The following is a 19137-nucleotide window of genomic DNA, read 5'->3' on the forward strand; positions in this document are numbered from 1 at the left end:
TCTACTATGATATGTAATTTAAGGCTGGTGTTTCTTTAATGGTTTCTGTCTGGATGATCTATCCATTGATGTAAGTGGAGTGTTAAAGTCTCCTATTTTATTACTTTCAATTTCTTCCTTTAAGTTCATTAATATTTGCTTATATATCTTGGTGCTCTTATTTTGGGGGTGTGTGTACATTGTACATATATAAATGTTATGTCTTCTTGCTGAATTGACCCTCTTATTGTGTAATGATCATCTTTATTTGATTGCAGTCTTTGTTTCAAAGTCTATTTTGGGGCAGTTTTGGGCACACAGTACAAACTTAATAAAAATAGAGTTAATTCCACTTAACTTCTTTGGTTACCAAATAATTAACCAAGCCCACCTACTACTTTTGCTTATTTCCATGTTATATGCAAAAGACAGGTGTGTGTCACCAGGTTAAATGTTGATGATGGCAGTGATTCTGATGAAAAGCCTTGTTACTTCAAAACTGATTCTAGTGGCCAACACAAGGGTGAGGTTTAGCAATAAGTGTCAGGTTAAAAGAATCTGGGGGCTAAAATGTGGACTGGGAACTTCTTATTTACTACAGTCCTAACAACCCATTGCTACAAATGAGTTGACCATCTTTCCTAAAAAGGAAAGGGTTGAAGATGTGTTTTAGGATGTGGGCTGCCACCACCCAGGTGCTGTACTAGGATACAGAGCACTGCTAGATGATGAGGGGGGTGAACGTTCCCATGTGAGCCAGTGCCATTTCTGTAAATAAATCAGAGCTTCATTTCCGCAGGAGGAATCTCACTCTTTGCTTCATTCTTCTTTCCCACTGCCCCACGCCATTCTGGAGCACTTGTTTCCATGAACTGGAATCGCTGGACACTCGTTTTGAAGAGCAGCTATGTTCCTCAGAGATGCTCTTCTTTCCTCTGCTCTTGTTTCTAAACTTCTGTGTCCTCTAGCCAAAATCTCTGCAGTAACCTCCTACCCAGTGTCCCCACATCCTCTTTCTCTCCTGATGGAAACCATCCCAAACTCACTTTCCATTAAGATTCGTTCTAAATCGAGGCCTTAATCCAATCCCCCTGAAAATCATCTAGGATTTTCCCTTCTTTTCCACTGTTAGTTCAAACTCCTCTTCCCATCAAGAAAGATCTTCCACAAAATGGTGCCAACTAGCATTCCTTCTCTCACTACTGCCTTACAGGTGCCCAGTTTAACTATTCATGATTCCTTGTATATACTGTTTTCCTTTTTCAGCCTCCACAAATCTTTGCTCAAAATGCTCCCTTCGCCTGGAACGCCTATTAGATTTAAGATACCTTAACAATCAATGTACTTGTCCCTTCTCCTCCACTTATTTGTAAACTCTGGGTGTGGATACTTAGTCTTACTCATCTTAAAATCCCTCTCAGGGACACAGTAGCATTGGCTGGTGAAGGGGGACCCGGGATGTCTTGTTAGCTTTAGGGGATATCATTTTGTGTATTCGACCCAAAGTGGAGGCGTGTACTAGTCACAGGGGGAAAATATCATAAGAATATTATTTTTGACACTGGTATTTGGCCAGTGGCATCAAATTATAGAGGTCATGCCTCCAGCCCTGCACACAGATTGAAAAGTAAAGACAGCAACATCGTAAAACGGGTGGCTGGTAGCGTCCCGCTTCGCTGGCTTCAACAGGAATGTGCGCCCAGGGCTGTGGACGCTCCCTGCTACTGACGGGCGGCGCCCAGCCACGTGTGCTCCTGGCGCCTGGTTCCACGGGGAAGCTGCTCGCGGGGTGCAAGAAGGAATTGGGCGCGTAGCTGGCCACTGCAGCAAGCCAAGCCCCGTCGCCGCTGCTGTCTGAACACGGCGTCCTGCCGCTGCAGGGGAGGCTCTGTGGACCGCTGTGCTGTGTGCTGGCGCCGCGGTTACATGGAGGTCTGCTCTCGTAAATCCAGCTTCTTCTCGGGGCCTCATAGCCTTCATTGGTTCCTTCCTAAAGATGGGACTTTATACTTTTTTTGCTTTGTTTTCTCCCTTTTTACTTCCCCCTACATTTCTAGAAGTAAAACCAAGCAAAGCCCTTCCTCTCATATTCTTGGCCTTAATTGTCCAGTTACTGAATTCAGAGAAACGAATCTGCCTCAGTGGAGAAGAGTGCGTCTGTGCATAGGGAGTCTCTGATACGTGGAGGAAATAATCAGAACAAATAAAATTCTAGGTAAACCTGAAAACATAAGAATTCATGAAGCTGTTTAGGTTATAGTTTGAAGAACCTTTATTAATCATCTTGATCTTAGGGCTTTATTTTGTAGATGAGGAACCTTTCTTTGGCTTGGGAAAAAAATAGTCCCACAGCATCATAGGCCCAGTGAGTGCAAAAACTGAGCCTAGAATCCAGGTGTTTTGACTTTTCGTCCAAACAAATCGTAAGTACTGTCAGTGCTTTTCTGAATAAGCTCACTTCCCACCCACACTCCCAAACATGTCCATTATCCAGACATTATTCCAAAAGTCAACATTATTTCAGTTCTTTTTTAACCAGAATGCTGTGATTTAAATGTTTTTTGTTGATCCGTTGCCTATTTGATGCATAGGGTTTTATATTTATTTTTCTTTCAAACTTTTAAAACCTGCAAAAGCAAATTTTTTCCTGTCTAAATCTCTACATTCACTCTCCTAAGGTTTTATTTCTTTTTTGAAAAATTATTCATTCATTTTTTCGTTTCCCTTGACCTTCAGCATCTTACAACTCAGTTTTATCAACTCTGACTTACTCTAGGGAGACAATTCTTTGTTAAAGACACAGTTACTGTATCTCTCTTGCTGACCAGAAGCTAATAAAGATAACACAGGGTGCACTGTCCCTCAAGACTGCAGGCCTGTGATATATTTTCCTTTAGGGGCAACACTTCCAAAAATTTCAAGGACATTTCTCTAGAGTAAAACTGAAGATTGAATCCTGGAAATATTTAAATAAAAAGACAGAGATGAAAAGTACTGGTAACACCTCCCAGAGTTAAGATCTTTAGACTCCAGTACAGTATGGCTCATGATGGCATGTTTAGAAATGCTGCACATCAGATCCTATCCCCTCACACAGAGCTAATGAGAGCAGAGATTTAATACAGCCAGGTAGGAGTAAAAGGCTTTCCCTTTCCTTCCTCTCTTCCATCCCCTCTTCTCCCATCCTTCTTTTCCATTTACATTCAAGGGGACGGAGCTGGCGTGGCTTGGGGTGGGGAGGAGTAGGGGGCAGTGTCCGGACAGGAACACCAAGAGCAGGGGCATGAGGCAAAGCAGTTTTATAGAGGGGTGGGATGCTGGCATCAAGCTCGGGGGAGACCATAAGAAACCTGGAGTCCAGAGAACTGGGAATAACAATGGCTCAATCTCGGAACTAAGAAGACATGAGACAGGAGAATAAGGAAATGAGTAAGGAATGGGTGGAAGGAGACTGTGCACTAGGAACAAAAAGAGACCCTTCAGCTTATCTTTAGGATCCATCAGCTAGTTGGTGCACAGGAGATAAAAGTAGGTTCACTTTTCTTAAAGGGCCAGAGGACAGGCATACACTAGTGAAGACGGATCATTTTTCTACTTTTGAGGAAAACACACACCCCAGCCAGATATAGGGATCAATATCTGAATCTGGCCAGCCTGTGACCTATAAGTAAAAAATAAACAAATTGATTCCACGTCTTACTCGGATAGGAAGATGACGGAACTGACATGCCCACTGCTAAAGGAAAGGTAGACGGCTCATCCATGTTCACGTTCAGCTTCTTGTCAGGGATGGAGAAATTACTTCTGTGTCTGCTACAGACTTTGTGGATCTGTTACTCGTGAATCTGTTACTAGGCACCAAAGCTGACAGCTATCCAGAAACCGTCCTCCTAAGAGAGAACTTGCTGACAAACACCCGTGTTGTGGAGAAATCCAGGTTGTGGTGGGGGAGGAGGGGGGCTGTGTTGTTAAAACAAAATTATAAGCGAGATTTTCAGCCTTGTGGCCACCTTGACTACACAGCGTTCGATCACAGTGTTCTTTAGGCTTGGAGCTTTTATTACCTTAGAAAAACCAGGACAAAGAGGGTTGCTTCTAACAGTGAATTAATTACCTGACTCTTCTTTTTCAAGTGTTAAGTACACAGGGTTTCTGTTGAGAGTACATTTTAAGTGCTTTTCTATTAGCATCGACTTTAAAATGAGCAAAACGTGCCAGGAGATTATTGATAAGCTTTAGAGAGGATCTGCTTTTCATGTATGTTTTGTGCAGATCAAATGAAAACAAATGCCAGAGAAACACACACCCTGAAATACACTGATCTGTCTGGGAAAGCAATCAAGACCCTTCAAAAGCTCTGATGTAAAGAACACCTTGATTTTGACTGGGAAACAAGTTGGCCTTTTTGAAAAATTATTTTACCTCATTTATTTGGGGGGGGTAGGTAATTAAGTTTGTTTATTTATTAACTGCAAGTACTGGGGATCGTACCCAGGACCTCTTGCATGCTAAGCACAGTCCTCCGCGTAAGGCCCTGAACCTGAGTCTCCTCACAAAGCTGTCTTGGCTCTTTTTGGATATTTGACATGGATCTAGTTATATGGATTAGGGAATTTATATAGATCATTTCAGAAACACAACCCAAGGCTCAGATGGAGCTGTTTGTTGGGGGACGAGGAGGAAGGGGCACTGGCAAAATTCATGGTTACTTGCCGCCACCGCATCATAAACCTCCACCTGTGACTTCATTCACTCAGTGAGAGCACTGTCAGCTTATCTCAACCGCCATTATGTGGTCCTGCCTCTGAATCACTGGAATATTTTCAAAGATACGTGGAGCTGAAAGTAAGGTTATTTATCTAACCTTGCATGTTAAAGATAACAAACTTAAACTTTGAGTCGGTAGTCATGATAAAAATTTTAAAAATAAGCATTGGTTATAGCTTTTCTGAATGAGACACCAGTGGAGAACTTTTTACACTGTGCTCTATGACATGAGAAGACTTCTGGAATTCTGAGGTTCAAGGGCAAAGCAGAAGTCATATGGATGCTTGGAATATGAATGAGTAAGACCTGAAATAAAGTATTAAAATGAGACTACTCAGAGTTTCCTTTGCTTAAAAAAAAAGTAGTAAACTTCTCTGCACGAATGTATACACCCCCCCTCCCCATGCTCGCATGGTCTGTAAGCCCGTATTTCTCTGATCGAATTTAAGATGAAGAATCCATAAAGGATAGGCATATCGAAAGTAACTATAGGGCACAGTCAAATTAAATTCTTACAGTTCATTAAACAGCCATTAAAATAACCCATCAGGGCTAAGCTGTGGGGCGTAACTGGTGCGTCTGCACATCACCAGTGAATTGCGTGGAGCCTTGCCCCGCAGACATCGTTTCTATTGAGAACCACACTGGAAGAAAGAAGCAATGACGGGAGCCTCTTTATTCCATTGTTTGGCAGGATTCTTAGATAGAAAGGTGTAACCTGAAGATTGAGTGATTTCTGTGCTGGGACCCAGATTTTTGCGGAAGGTTCTGGCAGTGTAGATCTACTTGAGCGTGCTTTGTACATGCGTGATGCGCCATCTAGTGGTTAAGTGAACGTAACATTAATGAAAAGGAAAATGTGTTTTTTCTGGTCACTTCTGTCTCTAAACTCTCCACCACTTGATTTGAGCAGCAGTAGGAGGTTTGACTCTGTAGGCTGTTATTTGGGGAAAAAAACAAATCTATCTTGTTACAAGCCATAGTTGACCCCAAATTATTGTTGGGGAGGGGAGGAACACTGATAATATAGTACTATGCAAGCCAGAGTTTGCAAATTGGTAGTGTTTGGCTGACAGAGGATTTTTTTCCATTTTAGTTTATTGAGGTTATAATGCAAATGATGTAGTACATAAATCTTCAGCTTGATACATTTTTACATTTGTAAAATTTTGCATATGTATTATCCATGTCATTACCACCTGAGTCAAGGAATAGAATGTTTCCAGCACTCCAGCAGCCTCCCCTGTGCCCCTCCCATCAGTCCTCTCAGAGATAACCACTCTTTGGAACCCTGTCACCACAGATTTGTAATGGCGTCATTAAAGTGCATACTCCTAACCCTGACCTCTGAGAAAGAATAAAATCCTGTAGTTACTATTTTAATAGTTTGCCCCAAAAGAGGCACTTTTCTCATCAGAAACCTTCTGTGGCTGAACCAAGGCTCCATTTCCCGGGTTTACTGTTTGTCAGAGTCCATGTGGCATAATGATCTCTCTCTTTCAGGCTAAATTCCTCATATATTGTTTTTCTTACCAGGCTTCTCAGTAAGAGCTAGATATCCATTTGGTGCACTGATTATATTTCCCCAAGTGTCTCTGCAGGCAGCCAAGTCAATTTTCAAAGAAACCCCATTGCTTTTGAGCGGCATCTCAGAGGTGCCACTGATTGTCACAGCAAAGCCTATGAATTCTGATGCGGTGTTTCAGAAATTAATGTGAACATTGTGCCACCAGTGGCTGCATGACAGTGGCTCATAATAAGCCAAGCAAATTGTACTGGTTAGAAGGACTCTCAGACTTAAAATTCAGCAAAAGCTCATTTATAATGCATCACATCATGCACAGTCATTGTTGCCATTTCTACAAGACCTCTTTCTGTTCAGATGAAACTGAATTCCCTCCAAAGATCAGCATGTTTAATGTGTCAAGAAGGAGAGCTGGTTCTGAAGTAAAATTATTGTGATTATTCCGGAGCTGTCTTGTGCATACCTATTGATTTGATTACTAAACAAATAGTCAACCATCATGGCCATGGAGCACATTACTTCCCGATGTTTTGCAAGGTGCTGGAGACAGAAAAGCATAAGGTGTTTGGGTCCTTCTTTGCTGTCATGGAGCTGAGCTTTGTTTAGACCTGTTGTCCCTTGGCCTGCAAACTGGTATCTAAAGAGATGACTGCCTCTTGGGATAATAAACAAGGCAGGAGTATAGGCATTATCCCAATTTATTCCTTTTTAAAAATAACTTTATTTTTTTCCTAATTATTTGTCAGGGATTTGGAAAAGAGAAGAACGTAAAAAAGAAGATATAAAATTCCCTAATCCACCAAAGAAAGTCTATAATAGTTTTAATTCCTTCCAAGAAACTATTATAATTCTCTTTTTTTCTGTGTTTTTGTGCAAATATATATTTATTTTATGAAATTGAGTTGATTTATGATTTTTCTCTATCATAAGAAAGTCTTGAAATGTGTAATACTTTGAGTAACTTCATAATTTCTGGGATAAGAATGAAAACTAATTTTTTAACCAGTCCCTGTTACTGGAAATTTTGATTGTTTGCTGTTTTTATATAGTTGTAGGGATTTAATGCCTAATACTTGAGGTCTTTGACTTTCTACCATACTTAATAGCTAGGACTTCTAGAATCGGGTTAAATAATTATGGTGATACTGGTTGTCCATGATCTGTTCCTAATTATAAAGGCAGTAATTCTGACGTTTGTTAAATAGTATGGAGACTGCTGAGTTGAATTGGATAAAAATCATATTAAGTCCTTTGAGTCCTAATTTTTAAACATCAGCAGTGAGGAATTGAACATTGCCAAATGTCATTCAGTGCTGTTGAAATAAGGTTTACACCAGTTTGGCCATGGATTTGTGATAATTATATTAACAGATTTCCTCATATTGGTCCCCCTTCACCAGAATGCATGCTACTATATCATGGAGTAATATGCTTTTAATAAACTATCAAATTCAATTCCATATTATTGATTTTAGGATTTTAATATCCATGTTTATTGAGCATGGTTCTTGAGAGACAGCTAGTGTGACAGGGTTAGAGACGCACTCTGTCAGATTCTGGTGTGTGAATGTGAGTTGCTGAAATTGGGGATGGGGAACCTGTTTGTGTCTATAATTCATCGTCCTTTTTTCTTTACCCCTTATCCCCACTGCAGATAAATGTGTCTTTTTTCCTTTTGTGAATTCACGAAGTACTTTTCTTAACCTCTCTCAAAGCAACTCATCACCCTCTTACATTAAAATTTTCTGTATATTTGCCTTCTGTTCTTGTATGAGTGGTCTGTGTCTTAAATTCAGGAGTTTTCCATCCCTCCCCGTTAGCCACTAAGTGTTGCCCGCATAACCTCTCCTGTGGGGTCTTGGCAAAGTGCTGCAGTGGCAGTTGGTGGAAATACACTTGGATGAGTTTTATCAACACACTTAGACCTCCAAACCAGCGCTGCAGTAAGCTAAGGAGGAAAACAAGGAAGTAAGAGTGATTCCCAAGTTCTGTGGGTGCTGTGCTTCTCTGTGGCAGCAGTCTGAGTCCAGAAGGCATGCATCAACTTCCAAAGGCTTGGGAGCAGACACAGCAGGGACAAGCATGAAACACTGACACCAGCCCTGCTGGGTCTGCCCCTGACGTCTGCTCCATCCTGGTCGTGACAGTCCAGCGAGAGCCGATTACCGAAACGGCTTTTGCCTACCTCAAGTATGCACTCTAAAAACTAAGTATATCTAGAAATTTTTTTAAAAAGGTCCTTCCAGCACTCATCTCAAGGCATCACTTCAATGTGCTATCTTTCAATTGCCAGTTCTTTCCCAGGGGAAGGCTTAAAAATTAAGGACCCTCTTGAGGTTCCCTAACTAGACTAAACCAATTGAGGACAGGGATTAGATCTCAAGTATATTCAAACTCCCAATGTGCTAGGCGTATAGTTTAAACTTAACTAGTGTTTCTGGAATTACTCTTTTTTTCTTGCAATGTCATGTTATTAAGTAGTATTCCTCACACTTATTTAAAGACCAAAAGCAACTTCAAAGACAATACAGGCCTTCTAACAAATAGTAGGAAATAGAGTCACAGTCAAAAGTGTGTTAAAAATTGACAGCAAAATGACAGCAAAAGTGAGGGGGAGGATAAGTATACTATTCCAGGTGGAATCCAAAGGAATGCTATGCCACCAGTTCAGTAGTTCAGGCGATGACTCTTCCAGGTACCTAATCAGCCTTCAGACCATCCTTGCAAGAAGTAGTTGGTGGATATTGCTGACTTGGTGCTTCTGTGCGGTAACTAGAATTCCTTTGAAGGCAAAGTGAAAAGTTGTGTTCAATGATTGCTTTCTCCTTTTCCATAGGGTGTTAAATACCACATTATTTGAGAGTTGGGAGATTGTTGGACCCTACCCTTCCTGGTGGGTTTTTAACCTACTGCTGTTGCTAATACAAGGCTTGAACTGCTTCTGGTCTTACTTGATCGTAAAAATAGCTTGCAAAGCTATTTCAAAAGGCAAGGTAAGATAAAACTCACCCTTTCCAGTATGTCCCAGAAAATTACGGCTTGGATTCTTCTGAATCAATGAAAACATTATTTATTATTTAAAATTTCATCAGAACTGTTTTTTGTCTTCAAAATTTAGCTTAACCTCTTGGAAACACAATACAAATTTTCACTTTCTTCTCTTTAGTTGCTTTTTTATAAATTGTAGCATTGCTTTGCTGACTGATCTGCATTTATAATTTTAGAATTAATGGAGGTAAATTATTTGTTGTGTTCCTGCTCTCCCTTGCTCTGTCTCCCCTAGTTCTTCTCTGATTATACTTACACTAAACAGAAATTTAATAATTCTTTTTTTTTTCTTTTTAATGAGAAGGGTTGCCTGATGCAATATACTCATTTATGACTTTTCCAATAAAAAATTCAGTTAAATCTCTTTGTTAAAAATGGGCTCATGAAGCTGAGTTGAATAAAGCTTCCCGAGCCTCAACCTCTCTCTGTAGAGCAGTGACTTTTCCAGAATGTTCTCTGTGACATTTTCTTACTTTGGTTGTTTATTCTCTTCTTTCTGCCAACCCGGAAGTCTGGGAAGTGGAATCCTTTACATGTAAGTTTCTCTCATCTCTCTCTCCCTGTCCTGGGTCCCACTTGAGCCTGTCGGAAGGGCATTCTGATGCTTTTGTTTCCGTGCGTGTTGTTCTGTCTAATCTGCTGCCACTGATTGGAGGCTCTAACCAGGTGTGGCTCCCCCAGCTGCGAGGAATGCTAGGAACAATTCCCAGTCAGTGCCCTTCTGTGTAAGCTTGCATTCTGCTCAATTTTGCTTCATCCAACAGCGAAGGAGAGGAATTTCTTGCATTGGTGTTTGTCATGTAATGTCAGCTAAAAAAACGGGAATAGACCAACGGGAAGTAGGAGAAACAGAGCTAAGTTGGGGAGAGGATCAGCACATCCAGAAGGGAGCTCGGAGCATCAGCTCTTTGCCACGGTGACCACTTTGTCCACAGTGAGCCCCTTCCTGGGGGCTCGGGACAGCTAGTCACAGACTGTGAAGCCAGTTCTCAGCATCAGCTCTTAAGTAAATCCAAAGTATTTTGAGCCATGAATTGTTTAGAAGTGAAAGTTTTTTTTTTCTCTGTGACCTTGTACTCTTTAAAATGTGCAGGTATTTCTATGAAAAACCGGTACTGTCCTCATTTGCATACAAATTAACATGCACAATACTATCAATATGATAACGATAACTGAAGGTTTAAGGGCACCGTGGATTAGATTATGTCGATACTGCATTGCTATTTCCACCAGATGTATTCTCTTCTCTCCACCTTACTCCTTCAACTTTAGGAAGAGATGATCATTAATTTTAATCTGGATCTCAGGCTTCAAAATATCTTAACTGCCACTGCTGCTCACCTAGGACAGTAATATTGATCTTGGCCGTGGGTTATGGACTCTGTTTTCCTGGGGTTATTTTCAGATATTCTAAGTGGTTTCTTTCTTTGATGGTAAGATAAGTATAGATTTTTTTTTCCAAATGCAATTAAAAGTAATCTATGCATGCAAATGTAAATTAATCACTTCCTGAAACTGGAGTTTTCTTTCCTATTAGCAGCTTAATTTATGACTAATGGATTTCTAAATGTAGTGGAGCTTTTATTCTCATGCTGTCTTTTGTGACCCATGTTTTGTTTTTAATCGAAAGTATCTTTATAATCTAGTTGTTTTGGTGCCTAAGTCTTCTTGGAGATGGTCCTTGTGAGTTGAGCCTTGTTTCCAGGGGCCTTGGAGTGAGGGCCATTTTTACATATTTCCTCAGTCACCTCTGCTTAGAATGGAGTAGCCGTTCTCAGCTTTTCCTTTCTCCTGTCCCCACCCCACCCCACCTGACAGAGGTGATGTTTTCCTGCAGTCTCTCAAGTTGCAGGGGGCAGTGGATTCCAGGGTTCTCCAGTTGGGGAGTAGTGATGACACAGAGGATGAGATATGGAAAAGCCCAATTCATCCTGATAAACCTCCCAGGAGACTCAGCCAACTTCCCAACCCACCTCTTTAGAGAACACAGGTGATTAGCTTGGGAAACTGTCTACAAAGCCAAGCAAACCACCAGTTCCCTATTGCCACCCCACGTAGAAGATAAGTAACGGTGTTCAGTTACTGAAAGGTCTTAAGGCCTGTTGGGTGAAAATATTTAACCACGATTTAGACATGGAGCAGGAGGTTCAAACTATTTTAATTTTTAAAGCAGTAGAGAATTTCATTAATTCTTCCTAAATTACTTTTTTGCTGGACTGTATAATTTTGTTTTCATCCTTGATGGTAATATGTAGACTTATATCCTGGTGCTTTTGCTTGCCATCCTCATGACTTAGTCATACTGAAGGGAGGACTGAAGAGCCCAGGAACAATGGGAGCCCATTCATGCTGATCTAGTCAGTAGATTTTCCTTGGGAAATGTTTTAAACTAGACTTCACCCAGCAAGTGCCCCAAATGCCTCCTGCTGCCATTAGTTGTTATGTAGTATGAAAAACAAAATTTCTACTTGATTCTAGCAGATGGAAAAGGAAAACAGATTAAATCATAAAATGATGCATTACAAAGCCAGATAAGAATGATGTTTCAATGATCAGAGCTAGTGGATAGCTCCATTAGTATAGTTAATTGAGAGCTGACTTTAAGTGATTCTCAAAGGGAATGTGATCATCAGAGAATAAATGACCCATTTGTACCAAATTCCTATAGTGCCATTCCAGTAGCACAGTCTGTACTTTGCCAGTAAGAGTGGGAGTCATGGTCTAGTACGTTCCCAATAGCCAAAGGTACCCTAAGGAGGTCAACAAGTCTGGTCCCTTGGGATGCCTAAATTCACCTCCATCCCTTGATAACTGACTTTGTCGCCCAAATGTGTGTCTCCAGTGAAGAGGAACTTATTACCATGGCAATGTCCCTATCCTCTTTGATTTTTTCAAATATTTGGATCTTTTTTCCTTCGTGCTTGTACTTCTGAGCATACTGTACCTTAAGGATTCCTTCAGAGCTGGCTGCACTCACCTTCTTGTATTCTACAGGTGTCCAAGGATGATCGCAGTGATATTGAGTCTAGCTCAGATGAGGAGGACTCGGAACCTCCAGGGAAGAGCCCCCACACTGCGACCACCACCAATGGGACCAGTGGTACCAACGGGTATCTCCTCAGTGGCCCTTGCTCCATGGATGATTAATTACTCAAAACTCCACATCCCAAACAAAGTGAACTGTTTGTTCCTGGAAGTATTTAATAAGTTGCAAATGCAGTTCCTTTCACAATAGCTCAGCACCAGAAACAAAAATTAGGATTATCAAAGCATTTGAATAGTGCATTGCCATATGTCCTGTCTGTGAATGAAGAAGAATTACCATTCTCTATACGTAGGCATGCTGTATGTAATTGACACAAGGGAACAGTATTTGCATTTGTACTGTCTTAGAATATTATTTATTTTTTGTATTTGTTTGTAAATTTGTGGACAACAGAGAGTTTCCTCACTTCTTTTACTCTCTGGGTTCATGACAGTGAGGGAGACGCAACACTTGCTTCTACCCCTTTCTGTTGCTGTAACCCAGTCGGCTAGGAGCATCAGCTTAACTTGTCACTTAGAGCAAGCAAAACCCAGTGCAAGATTCTGGTACAGCTCCAGATAGGTTTGCTTTCTTTGTGTTACAATTCCCATTTTGAATTTCCTGTATAGTCTCAGTGACCTTCCTCCCAGTATAAAGTTTCAACAGGATAAGTGAGGTGTCTTAATTGTCACTCTTCTGGTCAATTAGCTGTTCAAATTAGAGTATGGTTATTGGAGGACTTAATTTTTTTTTTGTATTTAATTGCTTTAGAATAGACTTCATTTCCTGTGCACACAGCTAGGATTTCTTCATTGAGAATGGTAGTTAGTTGGAGATTAACTTTGTAGGTTACAGAGATTTTTTTTTTTTTTTAAATTCTCTATTACGGAGTCAGTGCTCTAGCTCTGAAGGAAGACTTTTGCTTAGGGTCATGGTTACAAACAACAAAATCACTCTTACAACTGAGAATGTGTCCCATGATCTGAGAATAACAAAGAGAGCAGCTGATTTCAACCAGATTTTACCACTGACTCTGTAATTAGTGCAGTCTTTTGTCTTGTCATAAAAAAAGAAACTAAGTATATTTGGGGACAGAAAAAGGAGACTTCCAAGAGTTGGCCAGAGGCACCTCTAGGGCAAAGCACTTTATTGCAACCAGCTTCCAAGAAAATGCCCTATCTGGTATTTGATCTTGATGTTTTTATTTTTCTGAGCAAAATAAAGCCAATGGGAGAAAGACTGTTTCACCCTTTGTCTTGTCTCCTTAAACATAACCCATAACATAAGAGAATTTCATTGCTAGAAACTGAGCAGTGTTACAATCTAAGTCCTTTTGTTTGCTTCTTTGAAGACTTGCTCAGTTTCCAGGAGCTTTTATTCAAATGGAGCTATTTCCAGAAAAACAATAAACATTCTACTCAGCAGTGATTGAGAATTGAGAAAGATTACTGGGAAAATAAGTTTCCATGGTCTCCTACAGGGCAGAATTACTTACATGTAGATAAGAAGACCATACACATAAGCCAAAGATTTTATCTCTTTTCTTCCAACTTTCAGTAAGAGGGAGTAAAAGGTATTCTAAGTACTTATTTCATAAATCAGAAAGCCCATCATCTAAACCACGAGTCCAAAACCACAATGCAGTGATAAAAATGTACGAGTCAGGACTAGTGAAGCAAAGTACTGGGGAGGGCACATCCTGCTCAAAGCCATTCATATTCAATTCGACTCTTTAAAAAAGTTGATATAAAGCTTTGTGCCCACAATCCGCAATGTGAGAGTTAATCTTTAGAAGAATACTCCCAAACAGAATCCTCATCCTGTAATATTAAATCTCTCCCCACCTATTTACAAAATAGTATGTTTCTGGTGTGGTCCATCGTAGTAACTACAGAGGCTTGAAAATATGTCTGCTTGCTCATTGAGAAAACAGTGCAACTAATTCTTCTTGTAAAGTCTTGTCATTTTACTTCACAGAATAGGGCTGTATCTAGGAGTGTAATTGTGGATGGCTGAGTCTGTGGGACCAGTCATTAAACATCAGAAGTACTTGTTAGTCATCTGAACATCTGCTAAAAATGCAGATGCATATAAAAAGGAACAGCAAGCAGGTTATAGCTGAAAATTTTTGAGGAGGTGAAAGTTTCCTTTCTTAATCAACTAAAATATGGAACAGAAGAGTGACTCGTGCCTTGCTCTAGTGTTTAGAGCACGTCCTCTGATGGGTGAAATAAACCCGAGGATCACAAGGTGTTCAGATGCAGATCAGCTCACATTCTTTAGCATACAAGAATAATTTCAGAAGACCTGCTTGTAAATGAAAGGTTTAGAAGAGTTGCATGAAATGAAGAAAATTAAGTCTATACTTAGCAAAGACATCTGAACAATCTTTTGTTTTTCCCAAAAGTCACTTAGGAGGACTGAGAATTCTCAGAACCTGTCTGACCAATGGCAGTAACCTAACACGGTCTTCTATGTATCTATAGATTTTGATTTCATTTGACATTTTAGGGCAAAGGGTTCTTTTTGACTAATCAGTAATGGTATTTGTAGGTCCTTTAAGATGAAGAATAATATATCTCTGTCTGCTACTCTCCCATGGTGGTCTGATAAGGCTGAGAGAGAAAACATGTGAGATACCCTATCTTCTACCTGTGCCAGGCCAAAGCTTTGGAAGCGAATTTTGTAAATTCAATTGTAGATTAGTGAGAGTGTTGTTTCTCTTTAATGAACTTAGTCTGTGTTGATACCTCCTTCCTCCCAGTCACATTCAAACCTTCCCAAGGTACAAAGGGGTATATAGGAAGGAGTCTAGAAAAAGTAATATTTTATTCTCCAGAGCTATAGCTTTTCTAGATGGCTTAGGGGGGAAAATGTAGAAAATCGAGTAGAATTTGGCCTTGGGTCATTAAGTGATATAAAATGTGTGGTCTATGTATGTACATGTATGTTTCTCAAAAAACATGATGAAACCAAAATCTCGCTGACTCATCCTTATCCATATCCTTTTCATAAAAACCATCCGCCACGTGCAGTAGAAACTTCCCACCTTCCTCTCCACTTCCTGTTCGTGCTACCACATGGCGGAGAGTGGGGGACTCCTTTCTGCCTCTTCGCCTTAGAGCTAAGACCATAAAGAGCCTAAGGCCAGCAGCTAGTTCACACTTCCAAATTTAGCAATATGAATGTTGAGATTAGGGGAGCAACCATCAGGATTTGGGGTTATTAAGCTAAATGTTGAAAACAATGCATATGATTGCAGCTTCACCCCAGGGTTTCATTAACATCCAGCTACTGCTAGGCTGCTAGACAGATGGTATCCTGAGGTACCATCAGATCATGCAACAAGCACCTGACAAAGATGAACTAGGAAGAAAGGTAGCAGCCTTCCCCAAGAAAGCAAGTAGTTGTGTGGGAGAAATAACGCTTTAATGAGATAGAATCAGGTCATCTGTAGCCAGAATGGTGGGTGAACCTCAAAATGTCCAGTTCTCTTGCCAAACTTCCCCTTCTGAGTATTTGATAGAGTTTGAATTTGAGCAAACTGAATGCTTGCACCTTAGGTAGAAAGGGTCTGAATCTTCCACTCTGTATATTTCAACCTCATTGTTATTTGGGCTGAAGTTGTAAATGAGATTTCGTTCCAGCTTACTTGAGTCTTTGCAAAAGAGCTCTTCAAGAGAGAACTTTATGGACACCCATGATTGTTCCCAATCTGGTCATGATTTTGCATTGGTAGTTACTTTTGTCTGCTTCTTGGAAATGTTAATGCCAAAGTTGCCTGAATATTTGAGTATTTTTTCTTAATTTGAAGTAGAAAAAGTATATAGAATAATTCCAAAGGTGTTTAAAAAAATTCTCGTCATCAGTATCTGTAATGGTTATGTCCAAAGAGGCTTCAAGAAATCCTTTGGAAATAATAGGTTCCATGTTTACATTTCATGTGCTGTTTGAGGTCTTAAGATTCTAAGTAGCTTGCTTTTTTTTTTCTTTGTCTTTGGCTGATGCCTGCTTTGTAGATAAGTGTTAGTAGCCCTGAAATGTTTCTAATGTTCGAGTAAGAAAAAATAAATCAGATCAAAGTCAGCCTGATGAGAAAGTGATAACAAGGCACTTTCAGCTTCTCAGTAACTTGTATAGAAAGAGAAGATGCAGTTCTTGATTCTGCACTTGCTGACCAGCGTGCTGTCTGTCCATGGAAGGAATACTCTTGATAATCACAAACTGTTCATGCAAAATGCAGCAAGACTTTCTTTTTAATGAAGGTATTGTCCCCAGAGTCATTATAAGTTTCTCTTGATAAAATGAAATTGTGCCATTCTCAAGTTAGCAGATAGTTGTTAGCACTGGTTCACTGTGGCCACACTTCAATTCTTCATTAGTGATGGGCTACAAAGAGGCCCTGTGGTTTGCATGTGTGTGCATGGTTCCATCTCATCCCCTAGGGGGCGCTCAGTAGATGCTGAGGAGGCCTGGACACGTGTCCATTCTATGCGGCTGGAACTCCTCTAACATACGCTCAGAGGAAGCATACCTGGTGCTGGTTTTTATGGAGGAAACTGTATTAGAGAACATAAAACATCGTAAGTAACTTTTAATGAGATCTGCAGACACCCAAAGGAGAACCTTAGCCTTTCTAACGTGAGTTCAGCCTGAAGCCTTGGAAAGGAATACATCTTCAAATAGACACAAGCTAATACTCTGTCAGATCAAAGAGATGAAAGTTTCTGCAGGCAGATGGCACATCACACAGTATCTCCACAGGGCTAGACATTCTCAGGATTGCCCAGGAAAGAGTGGGAGGGACTGTTAGCCTAAGATCTGTCTTGTTTATCTTTCACCCACATTCCTTTAAGGCTCCTGGAACTCTAAGTAAAAGGAAGCCAGAATATTGTCACTTGTCTGCTGTTGATTTCCCGATAGCCTTTGGATCAGTTGTGTGCCGTACTTCCTTCTCTGCCTGATTCCATTTTTCTTAAAAACTATGGTGCCCATGTGAGCCTGTTCTCCTTAACACAAGACCATGAAAGCTTGGCTTCCTATTTTGGTATATGTTGTGTGGCCTGGAAACCAGGGAATGACAGCTGTTGGAATGATTTCTATGTTAAGTGAAAAATTAGATTTTATAGAGACTTTTTTTTCCTCTTAGATCTACAGTAATTTTTTTAAACTGTCATTGTAAAACTACCCTTAAAAAATGACAGATTTTTTCAAGATGAGTTGCCAAAGTGAAATTAGCTCTGTAATAGGAGCAATGATGTGGTGATCTGTAGCTTTAACTTAGAGCTTCATTCATTTAAAGATGGAAAACACCCTCCAAGTTTGATTTCCTAAAGTTTCGTAAAACCTCTAAGCTCATGATTTTCCTCAGCTCTTTACCCACATGATCAGTTACCTCCATAGCCATTTGGTGTCATGCAAGGGGGAGGTGGTTAGTTTAGGGATTTGATTTTTTTTCAACTTGCAGTGAGAAATAGGATAGGTGACAAAACCTTACTTGTTTTCTTAAGACAATTCAGTGCTTGAGCATCTCTGTCATAAATGGAATGGTGTACTGTTAGCCAGTTAGAATTATTTTATGTATTGTTACTGTGTTTTGCTGATTTTTATATGAGAAGATAATTATTCATTCTTGATCTCTGGAAGCAATCATTATTATGAGGATCATTTTACTTTGGAAACACTTTCATAATAAAGATAAGTATTAAGAGTACAGTGTAAATGCCCTTTTCTGTAAGCACTACCTAGCTTGTGTTGGCAATACACTACATCTTCCTAGACAAGATTTATTTCCGGGCTCACAGTATCCTGTGAGTTTCTTGCAAACCTCCTCAAGTCCCAGTAGTCACTATGATCACAAGAAAGGAATGTAATATTTCTATGCTAACTATAATGTCAGATTTATGTTGTTTTGTCGAGAATTTAGCTAAGCTGCTCGATGCCGTTGCCGTGTCAGCCTCCATTTTGTTTGCCAGGCAGCCTGCAGGGACCAGAAATTGACACTAGCCCCTCAAACAGGTGCATGTCCTGCATCGCAGCCCAGGGTCTTAAGCAAATGTACGTCCCTGCTGTGATCTCCCCAGTGAGCCCTTGTGATCAGCCATCTCCCCTGCCTCCCACTGCCTGTATGCCTTATGCATGCCTTAGATAAGACCTCCGGGGGGCTTAGCCAAACGTTGCTCTTTTGGCATGAATTGACCAATCTGGCCATAGCCCAGGAACCCCAAAGCACTCCACCCATGGACCGTAATAAAAGCATGTGCCCCAGGTCCTGTCTCTCTCTGTCTGCACCCTGCCTTGACCTCCCTGTATGGCCCCTCCAGGTTCGCCGTGTACTTCCCCCAGGACCTGTGAATAATAAACCTCTCTATTTCAAGTTCTCTTGTGGTCTGTTGTTGAGCTCTGTTGTTGGTTCACCATCCTAACCCTGTGCTCCACTTCACAAAGGTTAACTTAGCAAAGTCATAGCATATTCATGTTACATATATAACATAGATATGTTATGGTATTTCTTTGAATATTAAGATATAAAAACTTCAAGTTAAATTTTATGTACTACTTCATTCTGGAAAAATAGAATTTATAGAGATATCCATTCAAATATATCAGGCTGTAGTGATTTTTCCAAACTATGAAAGAGGCACTTAGGATAAACAGCACAAAGCACAACACACACAAACTGTGCCTCAGAGTGTGCGCTCATAGGAGCTTGACTGACACAGCTTCTCGGGGTCTGTGCCCCACTTTGTTAGACCTTCTCTCTCTGTCTTTCCTGTATAACTCTGTCTTTCCC

The 19137-nt window shown here is 40.4% G+C and overlaps 1 protein-coding gene across 2 annotated transcripts in view; it reads left to right on the forward strand.

Moving 5' to 3' along the window:
* The window catches only part of CERS6 (ceramide synthase 6), a 277950-nt gene extending 259896 nt beyond the window's left edge, over window positions 1-18054 (forward strand). The window contains exons 9-11 of one of the 2 annotated variants that reach the window (XM_010971414.3): window positions 9108-9264; window positions 9831-9854; window positions 12314-18054. In XM_010971414.3, coding sequence (XP_010969716.1) covers window positions 9108-9264; window positions 9831-9854; window positions 12314-12466 — 334 coding nt within the window. In that variant the 3' untranslated portion in view covers window positions 12467-18054. The remainder of the gene's footprint in view (window positions 1-9107; window positions 9265-9830; window positions 9855-12313) is intronic. The other variant, XM_010971415.3, reaches the window with a different exon arrangement.
* Window positions 18055-19137: the final 1083 nt, after the last annotated feature.

The sequence above is a fragment of the Camelus bactrianus genome, chromosome 5 (genome assembly GCF_048773025.1).
Source record: "Camelus bactrianus isolate YW-2024 breed Bactrian camel chromosome 5, ASM4877302v1, whole genome shotgun sequence".
Classification (NCBI taxonomy): Eukaryota; Metazoa; Chordata; class Mammalia; order Artiodactyla; family Camelidae; genus Camelus; species Camelus bactrianus.